The sequence below is a fragment of the Antechinus flavipes genome, chromosome 3 (genome assembly GCF_016432865.1).
Source record: "Antechinus flavipes isolate AdamAnt ecotype Samford, QLD, Australia chromosome 3, AdamAnt_v2, whole genome shotgun sequence".
NCBI lineage: Eukaryota > Metazoa > Chordata > Mammalia > Dasyuromorphia > Dasyuridae > Antechinus > Antechinus flavipes.
Window position 1 is genome coordinate 149,154,031 of NC_067400.1, and position 19,414 is coordinate 149,173,444.

Genomic DNA, 19,414 nt, shown 5'->3' on the forward strand with positions numbered 1-19,414 from the left:
CAGTATAATGTCTTCATGTCACCATCTGACACAGTGGAATGTAATATTCAGGTTAAAAATATTATAGTTTTAAGAATTTTATTTAATCTACGCTATTCATGGTTATCATCAATTTCATATGTTATGGAAAGTGAATATTATCTGAAATCAATGTTTTTTCAATTGAGATATTAGTGTAAAAGGTCATAGAATTGTGAGGAATTACTGCTAAGAAAAGTGTTTCTCATGTTATCAATTTTATTTTGTGTACTTCATTTCATGAATTATTTCATGGTTACTATTAACAAAAATGCATATTTTTGTATGTAAAAATACAAAACAATCAGAATTAATGTTTTGTTATAAAGAACTGTACATAGGAAAGTATATTTTCAACAAAGTCTAGCAAAAGATTAGTTTGGAGTAGTTACAGAAACTTAATCCCCTTTTCCCATAGGTTGAATATATCAACATTGACATTGGAAATCTCAAAACATTCACATTGGAAATCTCCAACCCTTGTCTGAACTTCTCTATTTCCAATGAGAGTGCCACTGTCCTTCTAGTGACATGAGTTTGCAAACTTCATAGCATACTCGACTCCTAACTCTGGATCTGTTCATACTTGCTATCTATTGTCCTATCTGTCTCCTTCCTATTTGTGGCTTGAGATTTGGAGAAGTCTTGAGAGGATTTACTGTAATAGATGCTTCCAACATTGTCCTCTCATTCTCTTAATTCTTGATGGTCTGTCTTTCAACTTCACCATTCAACTGAAGCTGCTTTCTCCAAAATTACCAATGATCTACTTTAATATTTTCATAAATTAAATCTTATTTTTTCAAGCTATTAAAAACCTGTCCTCCATACCCCCCATTCAACCCTCTCCATTGAGAATATAAGAAAAGCTCCTATTACAAATATATAGTCAAAAGCAAAACAAATTTCCACATTGTATCTAAAATAATATATATGTATGTATATGTATACATATATAATTCTGCACTCCAAGTCCCCTATCTCTCCATCATGAATTGGGCAGCATGTTCCATCAGTAGTCCTCTGGAATTGTAGTTGATTCTAGTGCTAAGAAAAGTGACCAAAAATAGTTTATATCAACAATATTGGGGTTGCCATACAAATTGGTCTCTCAGTTCTGTTAATTTCACTCAATAAAGAAGTTCCTATAACTCTTCCCAGGTTTCTATGAAAGAACCCCCTTCATGATTTCCTTTTCATTCTATTCTTCTCTACTATGTATGATTTCAAAATGTCTATTGCAGCTCTGTTCCTTTCATCAGGAATACTTTCTTGGAAATTCTCTAGTTCATTAAAGATCAATTTTCCACCCAGTAGGATAATAATTTAGTTTTTTCTGGGCAAGTTATTCTTGTTTGTAAGCCTATATAATTTGCCTTCTATACTATGATTATTTTAAACTCTCTGTTCCTTTATAGTAGTGGCTGCTAAATTGTGACCATGGCTGCTTGATACTTGAATTCTTTCATTTTGGGCCCTAAATTTTGGCTATGATGTTCCTGGTTTTTATTTAAGGATTTCTGTCAGAAGATGAGTATATTCCATTTCTACTTAACCCTCTGGTTCTAAAAGAGCTGGATAGGGTTTTTTTTGGAAGATTTTTTGAAATATGATATACAGGCCCTATTTTCCTTGTCATGACTTTCATTGTTCTTAAATTTTTTTTCTCATTAATTTTCTAAAGCAATTGTTTTAGCTATGACTTTTGACTTTGAATATTTCTTATTATCTCATGGAGTCATTTGGTACATTACAATTTTTAGGGAATTTGTTGCTTGGGCAAAATTTTGAACCTCTGTATCAAACTATGAATTCCTATTCCTTCTTCTATAGCTCTCATTTTTTTTTTTTTTTTTTTTTTTGGTCCAAATTCTTCTGCTAGAACTTTCATGTCATTGGTACACATTTAACTTTTTTTATTCCTACTTTATCTCTTCCAGAATTTCTGGTTGATTTTATGCTCAAGCTGTGTTTTACTTTGAGGCTTTGTTTGCAGATATTTTGACTTCACTTTTCTTCTGGGTTTGTGTCATGAATCTCCTTGTCATCACAATAGCTATCATAATGATGAGGCTCTTTTTTGTTTTCTCACTTTTAGGTCTATTTTTTTATTTGAGTTGAGTCTAAGCATTATCAGAAGAAGAAAGTCTTGAATAACTTCTTGGGGCACTGAGTTTTGCATTATTCTAGGAACTCAGGGACAGTCCAGGCTGGGGATTTGCAGCATCTCATACTTCAAAAATAGTCTGATCCAGGGCAAAGTCTAATTAATTGTTCCCTTGGTCCAAGTTCTGAAAATTGCTGACTTGGGTTTAGATCTGAGCAATAGGAGACTGATTCTGGACTTAGTCTTTATAAGCCAGCTGGGAAGCTCTACCAGAAGAGACAGAAAGAATTGTAAACTTCCTTTTGTTCTGAAATTCCTGCCCTGGTTTTTATTCTGTTGGCTTAACATTGGGCCAAAAACTAGAGGGAGATTCCATACTACCATGTTGTCTGAACCAAACTTATTTCTTGCTCCATAGCCTACTGGCTAAATCTGGAATACTGCCCCAGTGTACATTCCCTCTTCAGCCGTATATCCACAACCGGGAACTATATTGAGGGTGATAATGCTTCTAGTTGGCACAATTCCTATACCTTAAGGTGCCTCAGTATGCATCTGAGACCTTATTTTGCCACTGAGTACAATCCTTGGGAACTGAAATAGCCAGAATCTATCAACAATGGACACAGTATTCTCTATCTCCCTGTGTGTAAATCTGGCTGGAAAAGTGATTGACTTTTCCTTTATTTGAGCATGAGCATTTTCTAGCCCAATTTAAAGGGTTGTCTTGTTCTGGAGTTTTTTTTGGGGGGAGGGGCAGAGTTTTTTGTAGTTCTCTTGCTTCTATCCTACCATCTTGGCTCTAACTCCTCCTAATGGTCTCAACAGCCAAATCCTCATCTTATTTGACTTCTCTATAATATTTTAAACTATCAATCATATTCTTCTCAATGATATTCTCTTCTTTCTTTAGGTTTAAAGTTTTATCTTTAAAGGAGCACAAGTTCTAAAAAAAAAAAAAAAAAAAAGCTTTAAGGAGAACAACCAGCAAGGAAGTTTGAAGAGAAAGAAGACAAGGGGGATGGTACTACTAAAGCAGCTAAGATCTTAAGTACCAAGCCCATAAGCTTAAAGAGTGTGGTGATTCTCACTTTCACAGCTCAATTATACTAGAGCAGTTGCCCTTAGGGCATTTCTCATCTCAGGACCCTCTCCCCTCAATATCCTCTTTATGGGTGGAGGGAGGAGGAGGAGTAGAAGGGCAGGGACACCACCAGCACCGCCCCCACAACAATCTTATCCACTCCCTATGACTAGATTACAAAAGGCAATACTTAAAGCCCAAGAGGAAGGGTGGGATATATCTGATTTGAGAATACAAGTGTACCCTGTGATTGAAGAATTTAACTTTTCAGGTCAAGAAAAAAGAAGATATACTCCTTTTAATCTAGAAATTATCAAAGATCTGAAAAAGGCTTGCACTCTATGGGTCTACATCATCTTATGTTAAGATGTTATTAGAGAATTTGGCTTTTGAAATTTTAACCCCTGATGATTGGAAATCTATATCAAGGACATGTTTAGAATCTGGACAAAGCCTGTTGTGGCTTTCTGAGTATAGTGAACTCTGTAGGATACAAGCCCAATGATATAGGCAAACAGGAGTTAATACACCGATCATCTATGACTAACTAACAGGTATAGGTTCTTATGCAGACACTTTGCGCAGATTAATTACCCTATAACAGCATATGAACAAACTGCTGCTGCTTCTATAAAAGCATGAGGCACTCTCCCAGGAAGGCAAGATAGAGGGGTTAACAAGGATTAGATACAAGGCAAGATAGCCTCCACGAAAACAGCACAAGGTCCAAATGAACCCTTTACTGATTTTGTGGGATGTTTGCAGACAGCTGTCATATAAACTATTGGTGAAAATATAGCAACAGAAATTATGATAAGACAACTCGTTAAAGAAAATGATAATGAGGTTTGCAGAAGAATTATACTAGGACTACACCAGGATGCTCCTTCAAATGAGATCATAAGACATTGTGCCACAGTGGGCATAAATATCTTTTATACCCAGGCTATGATGCAGACTTCTTAAGATTCAAATATGGATCCCTTTCAACAGGGACTTCCAGAGAGACTCACCAATGCTTTCAATGTGGTAAAGTAGGACATTTGAAAGGTCAATGTTGGCATAGAGACACAGTGAGAAAACAAGGTGGGAAAACAAGACCCCAAACCTCATGTACAAAATGCATCAAAGACTTCCATTGGACATCAGAATATAAATTGATTCAGGGAAATGGGAAGCAGGGCTTGGCTCCAGAGTCCCACGCAAAAAACATTTGGGGCATGATGGCAGTCAATGCTACACCCAGAGAGTCTAAAGAAGTTCAGAAGATCAAGACATGATCAATCAGCCAAGAAGCAACCTGATGGGAGAAAGGGATTGCAGTTAGGGAGAATAGAGTTGTATACAGCTGGGACTACTGAGATATCCCCTGCAGAGGTGAAATCTGTCCCTCTCTGGCCTTCAGATCCTTTACCTCCAGGCATAATAGCTTGACCATTTCACCTCCTGAGAGTACTTACAAAACCATGTTCATCCATACAATGATGTGGGAAACTGGGGAATGTGTAGCTTATATCCCAGTCACTAATACAGGTAGACAATGTGTGACTTTTCACCCAGGAGAAGTAGCATCAGGTTTACTGATACATCCTCCTAATAGGCAATCTGGTGATAGTTGCCCAGATTTTGACTCCCAGCAACAGAATCCAGGAATATTCTAGACTGTAGCTGTTACAGCTGACCAATCTATGTTCACTATGTAAATGACATACCATTGAAAGGGTTAATAGATACAGGTGCAGATCCTACAGTCATTAGAGGTGCCAGCTGGCCCAGTCATTAGCCAAAGTTAGTACTACCCCTTTGAGATGGACATTTAAAGTTAAAATAGGAGTTTTTACTCCTTTTGTAGTTGAAAACATTTCCATCAATCTGTGGGGAAGAGACATCTTACAACAGTTAGGATTATAAATGAGTACTTTGGTTTTTTTAGGCAAGGCTGCTATTGAAGGCCTGCCTGTACTCTCACCTGTTCCCATTCAATGGAAAATTGATATACTAGTGTGGGTAGCACAGTGGCCCTTGCAAAGTGAAAAAATTCAGGCCTTATTAAATATAGTACAGGAGCAACTTGACCAAGGACACTTACAATCTTCTCTAAGTCCTGGGAATTCCCCTATATTTGTTGAAATACAAAATACAAAAAATACAAAAAAAATCTGGAAAATGGAGAATGTTAACTGATTTAAGAAAAGTAATTCTTCAGCCTGGACTTCCATCTCCTACTCAATTGCCTAGAAAATTGCCTCTTTGGGTTATAGACATTAAGGACTGTTTTTATTCTATCCCACTAGATAAAAAGGATATGAAAAAATTTGCTTTTTTAGTGCCCAGTGTTGGGCACTGAAATGGCCAGAATCTATAAACAATGTAGACAGTATTCTCTATTTCCCTATGTATAAATCTGGTTGGAAAAATGATAGACTTTTCCTTGGATTTCCCAATGAGTCACAAGCATTTTTTGTAGGCATTTTCTGAGATTTATAAAAGATATGAATGGACAGTTTTGTCACAGGGAATGAAAAATAGCCCTACTATGTGCCAAATGTATGTTGCGCTGCTCTTACTCTAGTTAGAAAAGCATTTCCAAAAGTTATGTTTTTACATTAAAAGGATGATATCTTGGGGTGTAGACTGAGGAGCAAATATTAGAAGCATAGCTACAAAAGACATAGAAACACTAAGGAACTACAAATTGCATATAGCTCCAGGAAAAAAATTCAAAGGCATACTCCTTTTCAATATTTAGGATATGAAGTATATCCTAAGGTGCTTACAGTACAAAAGCTCTCTTTAAGAGCAGAGAAACTGAACAACTTGAATGACTTTAAAAAATTGATAGGAGATATCCAATGGATGCGTCCAGTGTTAGGCATAACTACCTCTCAATTACAATCATTATATGACATTTTAAGGGGAGACAATGCTTTAAACTCACCACACCAGCTTACAAAAGAAGCTCAAGAGGCTTTGAGAGAAGTTCAACTGGCTTTATCCAATGTGGTCGAAAGAGTCACTCAGAAACCCTTGGAAATATCAGTTTTTGCTATAAAAGAGGCATCCATAGCAGTCTTTCATCAAGGAGAAAGTGCGATAGAGTGCGTGAACCTCCCAGCACAATCAGAACAAAGTCTTACTCCTTACCCAATGCTTGTGGCTAGAATCTTATTAAAGGCCATTAAGCAAGCAGTACAATTATCTGGGATAAGTCCTGACAAGATATACACCTTTTATACCCATGCACAAATTAATGTATGCTGTGAAACCATCCCAGAGTGGCAAATTTTAATTGCCACAGCTCCAAATCTTACACACGGGTCTCCATTAAAGATAACCAGACTATTACATAATTGGCAATGGATTCTTGAAGAAAAGGTTCCTAAGGTTCCTCTTAAAGTATCAACTATTTTTACAGATGAATCTAAATATAACATTTGTGCTGTATACTCTCGTGATTTAACTATAAAGAGAGTAGTCAGAACTCCTTTTCAGTCCACTCAGCAGAATGAATTGTATGCAATCATGCTAGCTCTTACTTATTATCTAGGAGATATACATATAATATCTGATTCGGCCTATTCAGTAGGTGTGGTACAAAGAATTGCCACAGCCCAACTAAAACTTGTAGCTTCTAATATATATCAGTTCTTTAAGGAATTTCAGGAGCAAGTGAGAAAGCATCCAGGTAAGATTTATATCTTTCATGTCTACTTCATAGTGGACTTCCAAGTCCTATTTTTCATGGAAATTTAAAGGCAAATAGCCTTCTAACCATGTTAGCCAATGCTCCTTTATTTCAGGAAGCCCAAGAATCTCCTTCTAAAAATCATCAGGCTGCTCGAGCTTTATGTTTGCAATTTGGGATAACAAGAGAGGAAGCTAGGAGCATAGTACAGCTTGCCTTCCTTTCTATGCTCCTATGCTCCCACCAGAAAGAACCCTCATAGTTTGAGATTCAGTGAAATTTGGCAGATGGATGTGACCCATTATAAATCTCTTGGTCATTTGTCTTTTATTCATGTTATGGTAGACACCTTTTCAGGATTTACTGTCACTGAATTCCTTATACAAGCTTTTACAATAATGGGTGTACCACAAGCAATAAAAAAAAAAAAATGGACCTGCATATACTTCTAAACATTTTGCACACTTTGTACACAGTATAAGATTTTACACACCAGTGGCATAGCCTTTAATCCTCAAGGATAGGCAATAATAGAGAGGAGAAACAGAGAGATCAAAATGCTCCTCCAAAAACAAAAGAAAGGGGGAGCTAAAAGTAAGCCTAGAGAACTTTTAAATTTAGCTCTTTATACTATAAATTTTTTGATATTTGACAAAGATGCACTGGCTCCAGGAGACAGGTTTTATAACCTACTGCTTCCGGTGTTCAGTGCACCGCGGGCAGTGTCCAGTGCGAGCAGCTCCACTATCTTTAGATAATCGCCAGGTGATGTGGAAAGATCCAGAAAGTGGTAAATGGAAGGGACCAGATAGGTTAACTGCTTGGGGGAGAGATTTTGCTTAGATATCTACAGATGGAGAAGGAATCAGATGGGTGCCAATGAACCATGTTCACCTTGTCCATCAGAGAGAGATGGAGAAGCCCCAAGAAACATCAGATAGTTTCATCACTGACTGTGCCCACCACTGAAAGAGCATGGCAGTTATGGCAATTGCCTCATGAACATAAAAAATTGTTAATGAGACTGTTGCAGGACATCAAAATCAGCAGGAATCATTGGATTCCCTGACACATGAAGTAATGGACAATAGATTAGTCTTGGACTATCTCTGACTTATGGGCATGTATAATTCCTTATGTTGGTTTATGTTGTTTGTTACATCACTACTAGCCTGTGTTATATTACTATGTGCTTGTGTTAATATCTTCTATGATGATGGATTTATGTATACCCTTCAATCCAGTAGAAACCTGCTAACAATATCTGGTTTGGTGTTCTCATCTCCCTGAGAAGTGAGAGAAGATATGATCATCTCTTTGTTAGTGTTTTCATCTCCCTTCCTGAGAAGTCAGGGACAGCGTGACCACCTGAGTTCTAAAACAAAAGAAAGCTAGAGATGTTTGAGGCCAGAACTTTGGAGAAGTATGCTTGAAATAAGGTGTTAACTCAGTGGAATTGATGAGATGATTGTTCTCTAGTTCACATATATACTTAGTTCTTAGCATGGTGATGTAATGGTTCTCCAAGTTCACACATAATCAGTATGCTATAATGATGTAATTACAATAAAGTATATAAGGGCTAACAAGGACTGGAAGATAGACATTCTATCTTTTACTAACCTCGTGGTGGCTCTCATGCCTCCTGCACTAAGATCAAGATTGGGCCAGAATAAAGAATCTAGACTCTAGACCATTCTTGTGGTATTTATCCTGCGGAGACCAAGGCCTGTCCAAAGGACCTCTCCAGAAAGCTAGCCCGGACACTACAAGTTCTAATTGTTCAGTGATGAAAAAGCCATCTACACCCAGAGAGAGGCCTATGGGAACTGAGTGTGGACCACAACATATGTTTTCAAGCTTCCTATTGATGTTTGCTTGCATTTTGTTTTCCTTTTCAGGTTTGTTTGTTTGTTTGTTTTTTCTTTCTAGATCTGATTTTTCTTGTGCAACAAAATCACTGTATAAATATGTATACATATTTTGGATTTAATATGTATTTTAACATATTTACCATTTATTGGACTACCTGCCATCTAGGGGAGGGGATGGGGAGAAGGAGGGAAAAGAATTTGGAACTTTCTGTTCCAAGTTTTATAAGGGTCAATGTTGAAAAATTACCTATGCACATGTTTTGTAAATAAAAAAGCTTTAATTAAAAAAAAAAAAGAAGTCAAGTAGATGAACAGAATCTTAAATAAGCCTTATTCTTGGGCCCATGTCTATTTTCTTACATAATATTTCATTTAATTATCTCATCAATTCCTACTGTTTCAATTTTCATCTTTATGAAAAGTATTCAGCACTAAGTTCCCTCCAGACCTCCTTTCTCGGATCTCTATCTACCTTTTAAATATTTCAAACTAGCTATCTTCTGGACATCTTGAACTCAACATATCTAAAACTGAACTCATTATTCTTACCTCTCCCTAACTTCCTTATTACTCTTGAAAGTACTCCACCATCATCCTCTCAGTCATGCTATCTTAAATTCACCATTCTCTCTCAACCCCATATTCAAAAAGTTGATAAGTTTTGTAATATCTGCATTTATCACTCTCTCTCATACATACACTCTTTTCTTCTCTACATCTCTCTCTGTCTTTTTCTCTCTCTCTCTCTCTCACACACACACACACACACACACTTTCTCTTCTCTGACATTGCTACTGCTGTGTTTTAGACCCTCAAAACTTCATAATTGGATTATTGCAATAGATTGCTAGTTGGTATCCTTGACTGAAATCTTTCTCCATCCAATCACTCATCTGCCAAATGAGCTTTCTAAAATGTAAGTCTGACAATATCAACCTCTATCTATATCAATGGCTCTATATTATAGTTCTCTATATATTAGGGATCAAGTAGAAAATCTTCTGTGTAGCTCTCAAAGTCCTTAACAACCCAGTCCCTTACTACCTTTCCAGATTTCTAATAATTTACTCACCACTATATAATCTGTGATCCATTGATTTTGGCTTAAGGATCAGGGATTAGTTTTTGTACTTCCTGTTTTTCTATGATTAGATAGCTAAGAATGGTGTCCGTCATTTTGCCTTTCTGCTTTCAATTTCTTTCTGCCTTCTTGCCTTCCTTCCTCCTTCCCTCCCTCCTTCCTTTTCTTCCTTCCTTCCTCTTTCTTTCTTTCTCTCTTTCTTTCCTCCATTCCTTCTTTCCTCCCTCCCTACCTTCCTCCCTTTCTTCCTCTTTAAAAAAAGTTCTATTATATTTTAAAATGTTTAAAAGAAACAAATAAAAAACAAACAAAAAATTGTCAAAAAGGATGAGATACTAGTGAAGATCAAGCTAAATAATATATAACTGTTATATTTAAATTTGAGAGAAAAATATTAAACAGTACACAGTACACAGAAATAATTAGGATACTCCACTAGAGATCTATCTTCTCTCTGAATTATTAACAATTAAATTTTGAATCTGGCTCTTCAGATTATTCTCAATCTATGCAGTTGTATTATTTCCGAATCCATCTTTCTCCATCTTTTCCCTAAGAAAAGTATGAGATACTTTATCAAAAGCTTTGTCAAAATTTAGGTAAACAGAATTCCCTCATCTCCTGGCCTAGCAATCCTGTCCAACAAAATGAGGTAGACTAGCATATCTGTTCTTGATGAAGCCATATTGTTTCATTGAAATTAATGCTTTCCTATCAATCACCTCTTTTTAAAAATTTGATTTAATTTATTTTGTTATATTTTAAGTTCTAAGCCTTATCTCTTTCTTCCTCTCCACCTTGAACTAGAAAAGGTCATCATTTGACAGAAATCTATGTTAATATCTATGTAAAACCATATTATATGTATTTCTGTTTATCAGTTTTTTCTCTGGAAGTGGATAGCATTTTTTTTAATAGGAGAATTAAATATTAATGATACTTAGAATAGCTTAGTTATTCATAATTATTCTTCAAATAATATTCCTGTTACTGTATCCAATGAACTTTTGGTTCTGTTAATTTCACTCTTCATTATTTCATGCAAATCTTTCCATGTTTTTCTGAAATTAACCTATTCATCATTTCTTACAGCAAGGTAAGCATTTAAATACATGAATTTTCCTTTATTACTGCTTTTGCTGCATGCCAAAGTTTTTGGTATGTCTATTCTCTTTAATAAAATTATTTGTTTGCATGAATTATTCTTTAACATACTCATTTTTTAGATTATTTAAGTTTCCAATTAATTTTTAATATGTGTTTCCATGGTCCTTCATTAAATATAATTTTATTGCATTATAATCTGAAAAGGATATATTTAATTTTTCTTCTTTTAACTGTAAAGTTTTTATGCACTAATATATGGGAGTTTCTGCAAACATGTCATATGCTACTGAGAACAAGGTATATTGCCATTCAATTCTTTCTAGATATCCTTAAATTGTTTCTTTTTTTTTTTTTTTTTTTTGGTTAGATTTATCTAATTCTGAGAGAGGAACATCGAAGTCCCTCACTATTACACTTTTTTTATTTCCACCTTTTATTTCTACCTTGGTATTTTTATATTTATCTTTTCCTTTTAAAATTAGGCTGCTAAAAGATTTGCTGCATTTAAGTTTAGTATTGATATTACTTCATTATTTATATTATTTTTTTAGTAGAATGTAATTTCCATGTTTATCTTTTGTTTGTTTGTTTTACTGAGAAAATTGGGGTTAAGTGACTTGTCCAGGAACACATAGCTAGGAAATGTTAAGTGTTTGAGACCAGATTTGATTGGGTCTTCCTGACTTCAGGGCTGGTGCTCTATCCACTGCACCACCTAGCTGCCCTTCCCTATTTATCTTTCAATCAATTCTATTTTAGTGTTAACTCGTGTGTGTGTATGTGTGTGTGTGTGTGTGTGTGTGTGTGTGTGTGTGTGTGTTTGTTTTTGGTATTTGCTACAGCATTCCACTTCAGTCCTTTATCTCATTTTAAAACTCATTAAATATCTATTAACACTTAGTTTTGTCTGGGTTAGTAATTCTTAGCTGCAAACCCAATTCCTTTGCTCTTTGGAATATTATATTCCAAACCTTTGTTTTCTGAATGTAGAAGCTGCTTAAAGCTTGTGTTAGTCTGACTAGCCTGCAATATCAAAATTATTTATTTCTAGATGCTTATAGTGTTTTCTTCCTGACCTGTGAGTTTTGAAAGATAGTAATACTGTTCTTCTAAGCTTTCAATTTGGGATCTCTTTCAAATGGTGAGCAGTGACTTTTGTTTTCAATTTTTATTTTGCCATCTAGTTCTAAAACTTCAAGGCATTTTTTCTCTAATAATTTCTTGAAGTATAGTTTTTAGAATCTTTAAAAAATCATAACCTCCAGATAGTCCAATGATATACTGTTTTTTCTCAATCTGTTTTCCAGATCAGTTGTTTTTATAATGAAATATTTCATATTCACTTCTATTTTTTCTTTCTTTTGATCTTGTTTTATTATTTTTTGGTGTCTTGTGAAGTCATTGGCTTTCCCTTGCCTAATTTAAATTTTTAAGGAGCTATTTTGTTCTGTAAGTTTCTGGATCTCCTTTTCCACTTGATCGACTTTCCATAATTTTATTGTATTACTCTTTATTTTTTCCCCAATTTCCCTCATTTTCTCTTATTTTATTTTTAAAGTCCTTTTTAAGATCTCCCAACAATGTTTTTTTTTTTTTTAATATTATGACCATTTTACATTTCTCTTTGAAGTTTTAGAAGCAGTTGTTTTGATGTTAAATTCTGCCAAGTTTGAGTCTATCTCTATCATTAAAGTACATTCTTATGCTTGGATTCTTTTTTTGTTTGTTTGTTTGTTTCTCATTTTTCCCAATAGCCTATTTTTTGGCTATTGATTTTATATAGAGTTGGGTTCTGAGATGTAAGGATAATATCTCAGGTTTCATTTTTTTTTATGCCATTGTTTTCTTGCCTTTGATCTCTTGGTTCTTCCAATATAACCAGTTTATTCTTTAGTCCTTTAACATTGTTCATTTATATTTAACCTTTTATGTTTCTCTTCACTCTTTTGTTTGCACTTCAAAATTTCTTTGAAACTCTAGTCTTTTAATCAGGAATGCTTGGCAGTTTTCTCTTCCCCTCTGTAGCATATATATTCAATTTTGTCGGGTCAGTTATTCTTGGCTCTAAGTCCACATCCTTTGTCTTCTAGAATATCATCTATTTTCTTTTCAAGTGTGGCTGATAAGTCAGAGATCCTGACTGGTTCCTCAATACTTGAATATCTTTCTTTTTGACTGCATGTAGTATTTTTTTTATTATTATAGCATTTTATTTACAAGATATATGCAAGGGTAATTTTTCAGCATTGCAAAACCTTCTGTTGCAACTTTTCCCTTCCTTCTCCTCACCTCCTCCCCTAAATGGCAGGTAGACCAATACATGTTAAATATGTTAAAATATACTGCATATGTAGTATTTTATCTTTTACTTGGAAGCTCTGGTTTTTTATTATAAAGTTCCTTGGGGTTTTCATTCTGAGATTTCTTTCAGGAGGTGAGTAGTGGATTCTTCATATTTCTATTTTACCCTTTGGTTCAAAGAAATATGAACAGTTTTTTTTAAGAGTTCTAAGAGTGATTTTTGATAATGGTAGACACTCTAATGATTTTTAATATTTTTCTCCATGATCTGTTTTTACAAATCAGTTATTTTAGCTGTGAGGTGTTCTAAATTTTCTTCTTTTCCCCCTAAGCCTTTTGACTTTGTTTTAATTTTTCTGATTATCTCATGTAGTCATTGGCTTCTATGATCTTGGCTCTGTCCAGTTAACCTGAATTTTTCAAAGCATTTAAGCACCTTCTTAGTGTCTCCTAACTTATCTTAGGCATGAGCTCCCTATTAGTCATGTTTATCTAATCATTTCCACTCTAAAGGTCATTCTCCTGGATAAAGGAAAAAGAAGCAAAATTAAAATTAAGTTAAAATTCTTTGCCTTCTCTGTTTATTGTTATTCTCATCCCTGCCAAGCATATAAGATAATCCTTCTTGAAGATTCCTTTCTCTTCCAATATAACAAAAACAAATAAAATCAATCTGTAACAACCAACCACCCTTTTTGTTGTCCTTAGGTATCCTTTTCAGCATTAATTCATTCTAGGATTCTGCATTCCTGATATTCTTTTAAATAGGATTGTGCTATCTGGCCTTACTACTATCTTGCTTAAATTGGTCTCTTCAAACAAATTGGATTTTTTCCCTCATTGGAATAATTTCCCTTTGTGTCTTCAGATTTTTTCTGAAGCAACTCTCATCCTTTTTGGAATAATTTTCCCTGTAGTATTTTACTCCAAAGGAACCTATCTTTCCTCTGAACCCTTTTAAATCTGCTTTCCCAAAATCAAAGATTTGTGTCTGACTATGCCCAGGTTTCATCTCTTTTATCACAGACTCTAGGGCGAAGTTGCTCTACCTACATTTCTCGTTTGCACCCCAGCCAGGAATGGAAAGATAAGGAAGACCCTTTAGTAAGAATCAGATTCTCAAGATGATTTCTCTTTGTTGGCTTCCCCACACTTCTAAAGATGAAATTATTACTAACAAATAATAGAGCTATTAGCTGCACTATTTTTTGGAAAGGAAGGGAGAAAAAGAAAGAGTGAGAGTAAGAAAGGGAGGAAGAGTATGAAAAGCGAGGAGTAAAGGCCAAGGATGCCCTTCAACAGATGTCTGACATACTCATGCATTAGAATTGGAGCCTGTGCATTGATTTAGTCCTTCTGCAAACCAATTTGGAAGAATAACTCAGAAGACACTAAATTGCAGGTAAAAGAAAAAGGAAATAAACTAAATGAACAAATGTCAAAATACCACTTTTTATCATACCAAGAAGTATAAACAATATGGTCACTCATCATTTTGGGCAAATTGTGAACAAATTATGGCACATGAATGTAATGGAACATTATTGTACTTAAGAAATGACGAACATCAGGGATTAAGAGAAACAGTAAAACTTCTAACATGTGACATAGGATAGAGTGAACAGGGTCAGGACAGCAACTTATTCAATGACCAAAGTGACATAAAGGAAAACAACATCTAAGATTTTAGAACTCTTATCCATGCAGTGACTAATTTTTATTTTAATAATGAGTTATGCATCCCAATTCTTGGTAGAACGTTTTAGAAGTACAGAATGAAGAAATAACATTTTTAGTCATATCAATAGGTCCATTTGTTCTGCTTCACTATACATATGTGCTACAAAGTAGAATTTTTATGGTGGTGGAATGAAAAGAGGGGACATAAGTTGATGGGTAGTAATAATGATGCTAAAAAAGGTGAAAATAAATGTCAATGGAATTTTTTAAAAGTATACAGTAGAGAGTAGAAGAAAGCTTAGAAGGGATATAGACAGGGACAGTTTTTAAATTATGTTTTAAAATTAAATATACAGTTAAAAAAACAAATTGTACACAAGAGATCACAATTTTAAATATAATTTTGTTCTTTAAAATTCAAATTTCAATATTTTAAATTCATTATAAAACCCAAAATAATAGAAATAAATGGGATAGAACTGAAAAGAGTACATTTAAAGACTATAAACCTGTTAGTATTATTGTTAACATTAACACTGTCTGCCTAATTCACATTTCATATTCTACTAGTTGTACTGAACCCCACAACATCATAGTGGATGTTACATACATGTCATTGAAAAGGGATCAACTTGATAATTCACATAGTAAAATAAAGCATATGAAAAATGCATATTATGAAGACCTTACAATGTAAAATTGGAATAATATAACATTACCTTTTAACCCTTGCACTCACTACCCTCTCAATCTATTTTCCTAATTTTCTTTGCCCCCTCACTGACATTTTAGATATTCATTTGGACAATTATTTATGCCTAGATTTGTAAATGAAGAAGAAATCATGGTTCAGATCTACCAAATTTATATTTGATTAATTACATTAATATAATTACAATTAAATGTAATTAATTACATTAAATTAATATTTAATGATCCTGAGTTATTCGCTGACACAGTTCCATCTTTTTAAATATCAATATTCTCTTGGTGATATAAAATCCATCTTTTTTAAAATATCTATATTCTCTTGGTGGTATGAAATGGTTGCAAATCATGGAATACAATAATTTTGGAAGAATGAAAATTTCTAATGACCTAAATAATAATGGAAAGATAGACCCTGACTGTACCCCAGCTAGTCCATATATTACCACCAATAATATAAATATGAGAAGTGGTATAAAAGATTTCAAGAATACACATATTTATAAATGTATAATGTAAAAGAAGTGAGATATTTATTCATCAAAAAGATGAGGATGCCCGAAATATTAAAAGAGCTAGAATAAGGACTGAACACAATGGGCAGATCATTCCAGTTTATAGAAATATATGTGAGAAAATTGCACAGATTGAGAAGGCAATTTAATTCAATGGAAGATTTACCTATAATAAGGAAATTACAGATCAAACTAAACACAAATACAGAATAAACAACTGAGGATAATGGAATTCTTCTTTTCACTTATTAACATTTTGCTCATTTCTCAATTTCTTTTTATAATAGGTACTTAAACAATTGATATTGAATAAATGTTATATTCATGACTTAACCAAATTTCTATTCTTTTAGATTTTCATAAATATTTGTATTTTGAACTAAAAGGACAAAATTAGCAATAAAAACTCCAAAATATTTTATGGCAGTATTAGAAATAAGATAAGTAATTTTAAAAGCTTATATATTAGAATTGAAAATACCTAGGAAACCATACAATATGAAGGGTTATATTGTGATAATATTTTCTTTATGAACTACTTTTTCTATAGATATAAATTTCATTACCTCACAGTAGCCTTCTTCAGAAGCTTTTTAATCTCCTTAGTTTTACAGGTACACTCCTTATGGATAACCACAAATGCACTGCAATCTTCTGGTGGTAGTTCATCAGCAGCAATCTAACATTACAAAGATTATGCTTAACTAGGAAGATTTCATTGCAATCCATTTTAAAATTAATATCCTTATTTTATTAAAATAAATCAACTACCATAAACCATTGTTCTAATTAAAATAAAAACTTTTTAAAAATCAGAACATTTTCAATTTTGTTTTTGGCTGGAGAAAAACTATAACAAGATCAACTTTATTTCCAGGAAATACTAAATTCAAATTTTACACGAAAAGTTTGTAAATTTTCATAGGATAATACAATATTCTTTTTATGTGCAAACATTTCCCCTTATTATATGCTATGAAGTACTCTGAATCCTGTGAGTTCTTGTGCCTCTGAGAGAAGGAGCACTTGAAACTGCTGGGGCCCCTTGACCTAATGCCTATGGAGCTGCTTTTCCTTGTTTTGCATTCACCTGTACACATGTTGCATATCTGTTGCCGATGCTGATTATCATATGATCTATTTGGGGATAAAATAGTGGTCACAGAGGAGGGTGGGCCAATTTTTTTTTTTTTTCACTTAAATAGGTTAGCTGATGTAGATGCTGTACCCATCCCCTCCCCAATGCTGGTACAAAAAATTGTCACAAGTTCAAATCTCACTGGGGTCTCCGAAATGTTATGACAAGATACAGATGTGAGAAAGAGACTGATATAATTTTAAGTGGAGAATTTATTGAAGTTGGCGGCTGCTGGGGGAAAAACTCAAATCAAGCAGCTCTGAACAGAGGAAGTATGGGTTTATAAAGGCTAAAACCATTAAGGGGAGGAGGTTCCATAGCGTAAGGGGAATAACAAAAGCAAGTAGAGTGAAGATTATATTTCTTAATGCTAGATGGAGAAAAAGGGATGACATAGAGCAGAAGTTTTGGCTGAAATGTCAAGATGTACTCCAGGCTAACAAGCAGATGTGTTTACAAGATAGCAATTATTTCAGAAGACAGCTTTTTCACAACATTTTTATAACCTTGAGACAAAAAGGCCCCAGCTTGCAGGGATTAGAAATATTTCAAGTAGTTGCACGTTCCAGGAAATACTAATCTTGCAACCATGAGAAGTTCCAAAAGGCCTCAAAAGTTTCAAGTACTCCTCCCAGAAGCACAGGGTGTCACAGGATACTTCAGCTACATCCCCCAACCCATATGCTCATGTGCATACACAGGCATACAGTCACACCCCTATACCATTGAAATAGCACATCATACATTACCTACTTTTAATTTTTAAATGCGTGATTCACAAAGAAAATGTTGTCAGTAGGCCATGTAACTAATGCAGGTTTCTATGCAAACATAGGTAAGTCAATTTTACATACCTGCTGAAACATTTGAATAGTCGGTGAGTATGCTCTTATAGACAAGGCAAATTTTAAGAGATTGATCTGCAAATTGTTTAAAAATTGTCCTGCTTTTTTCAAGATTAAGTTGTAATATGAGTATTCTGAGTCTGTAAAAAAAAAATAAAGGTAGGGAAAGAAGAATTTAGTATTCTATATCTAACAGCTTTCCACCTCCACTTTCCTAAGGCAGGAAATTAGCCTATCAATGTCAAATAATTTTATATTTCAACTTGGAATACCTACAATATAAGAACGATGGAGAGTCAGAAAATCAAGATCCTTGTTTTTTTAACTAAACTTCACATATTATCACAAGAATGTTGGTTACTAGAATAAACACACACCTATAATCTGTGGTTTCTAAACCTGCTTGCAGAGTCTGTCTGGAAGTTCAGTCCCTTCTAGGGCTGTCCAATAGATCTCTACTGTCATGACCAGACTTCTTGAGCAGCTGTAGATAAGAAATCAAAGCCTGAGATGGTTATTAAGCAAGAGAATACATTATACATATGCTCTCACACATCAATACGAAAGTAGAGATCACATAAAATATAGATTATGGTAATATTTTATTCAATAAAGATAATTTGTAAATACTCTCAGATTGTAAAGGTCACTGGGAGAAGGCATAGAAGATAATTCAATTACTTAATATTTACAGAGTGCTGACAAAGCACAAGGCACTGAAGGGATTCAAAGTTGAATTATAAATATATGGTCATGACTATCAAAGAGTTTACAATCAAGCGGAGGAGTATCATTAAAAATAAAGACCACTGATAGAAGGGAAATATAAAATAAAACCTGTGACCATGAGGGAGACAACAAATTTAACTAAGGAGATAAGAATGGTAGATATGAAACACTTAGTTCCCTACTTGACATATACATATTATAAAGGGGGGAGAAGGGGAGGGAGCACAGAAGCTTGTCAAAGGATACAGAAATCTTAATAAAAATTCCAGTAAAAAATTTTTGTGGATTGGAAAGAGAATAGAAATATCAAGATATGCCCTACTCCCAAAAAGTCACTCTTTACTTGGAGGAGCTAACATGTAAAAGGAAGTTTATCTATCTATATAAAAAATCCTAGAACTAAAAGTTATGTATTGAAGAGGGTTTTTAAATTTTATTTTATTTTTTTAATTAATTAATTTTAATTTAATTTTTTAAATTAAAAATCAATCTGTTTTATTTCTCAAGTTTATGTGCATGATAAACTCTAGAATTTATTACC

At 34.0% G+C, this 19,414-nt stretch overlaps 1 protein-coding gene across 1 annotated transcript in view; it reads right to left on the reverse strand.

The window, feature by feature from the left end:
- Positions 1-19,414, reverse strand: part of UGGT2 (UDP-glucose glycoprotein glucosyltransferase 2) — a 206,028-nt gene that overhangs the window by 160,731 nt on the left and 25,883 nt on the right. The window contains exons 3-4 of the mRNA XM_051984021.1: positions 18,154-18,284; positions 16,728-16,840 (exon numbers count right to left, since the gene is read on the reverse strand). Coding sequence (XP_051839981.1) covers positions 16,728-16,840; positions 18,154-18,284 — 244 coding nt within the window. The remainder of the gene's footprint in view (positions 1-16,727; positions 16,841-18,153; positions 18,285-19,414) is intronic.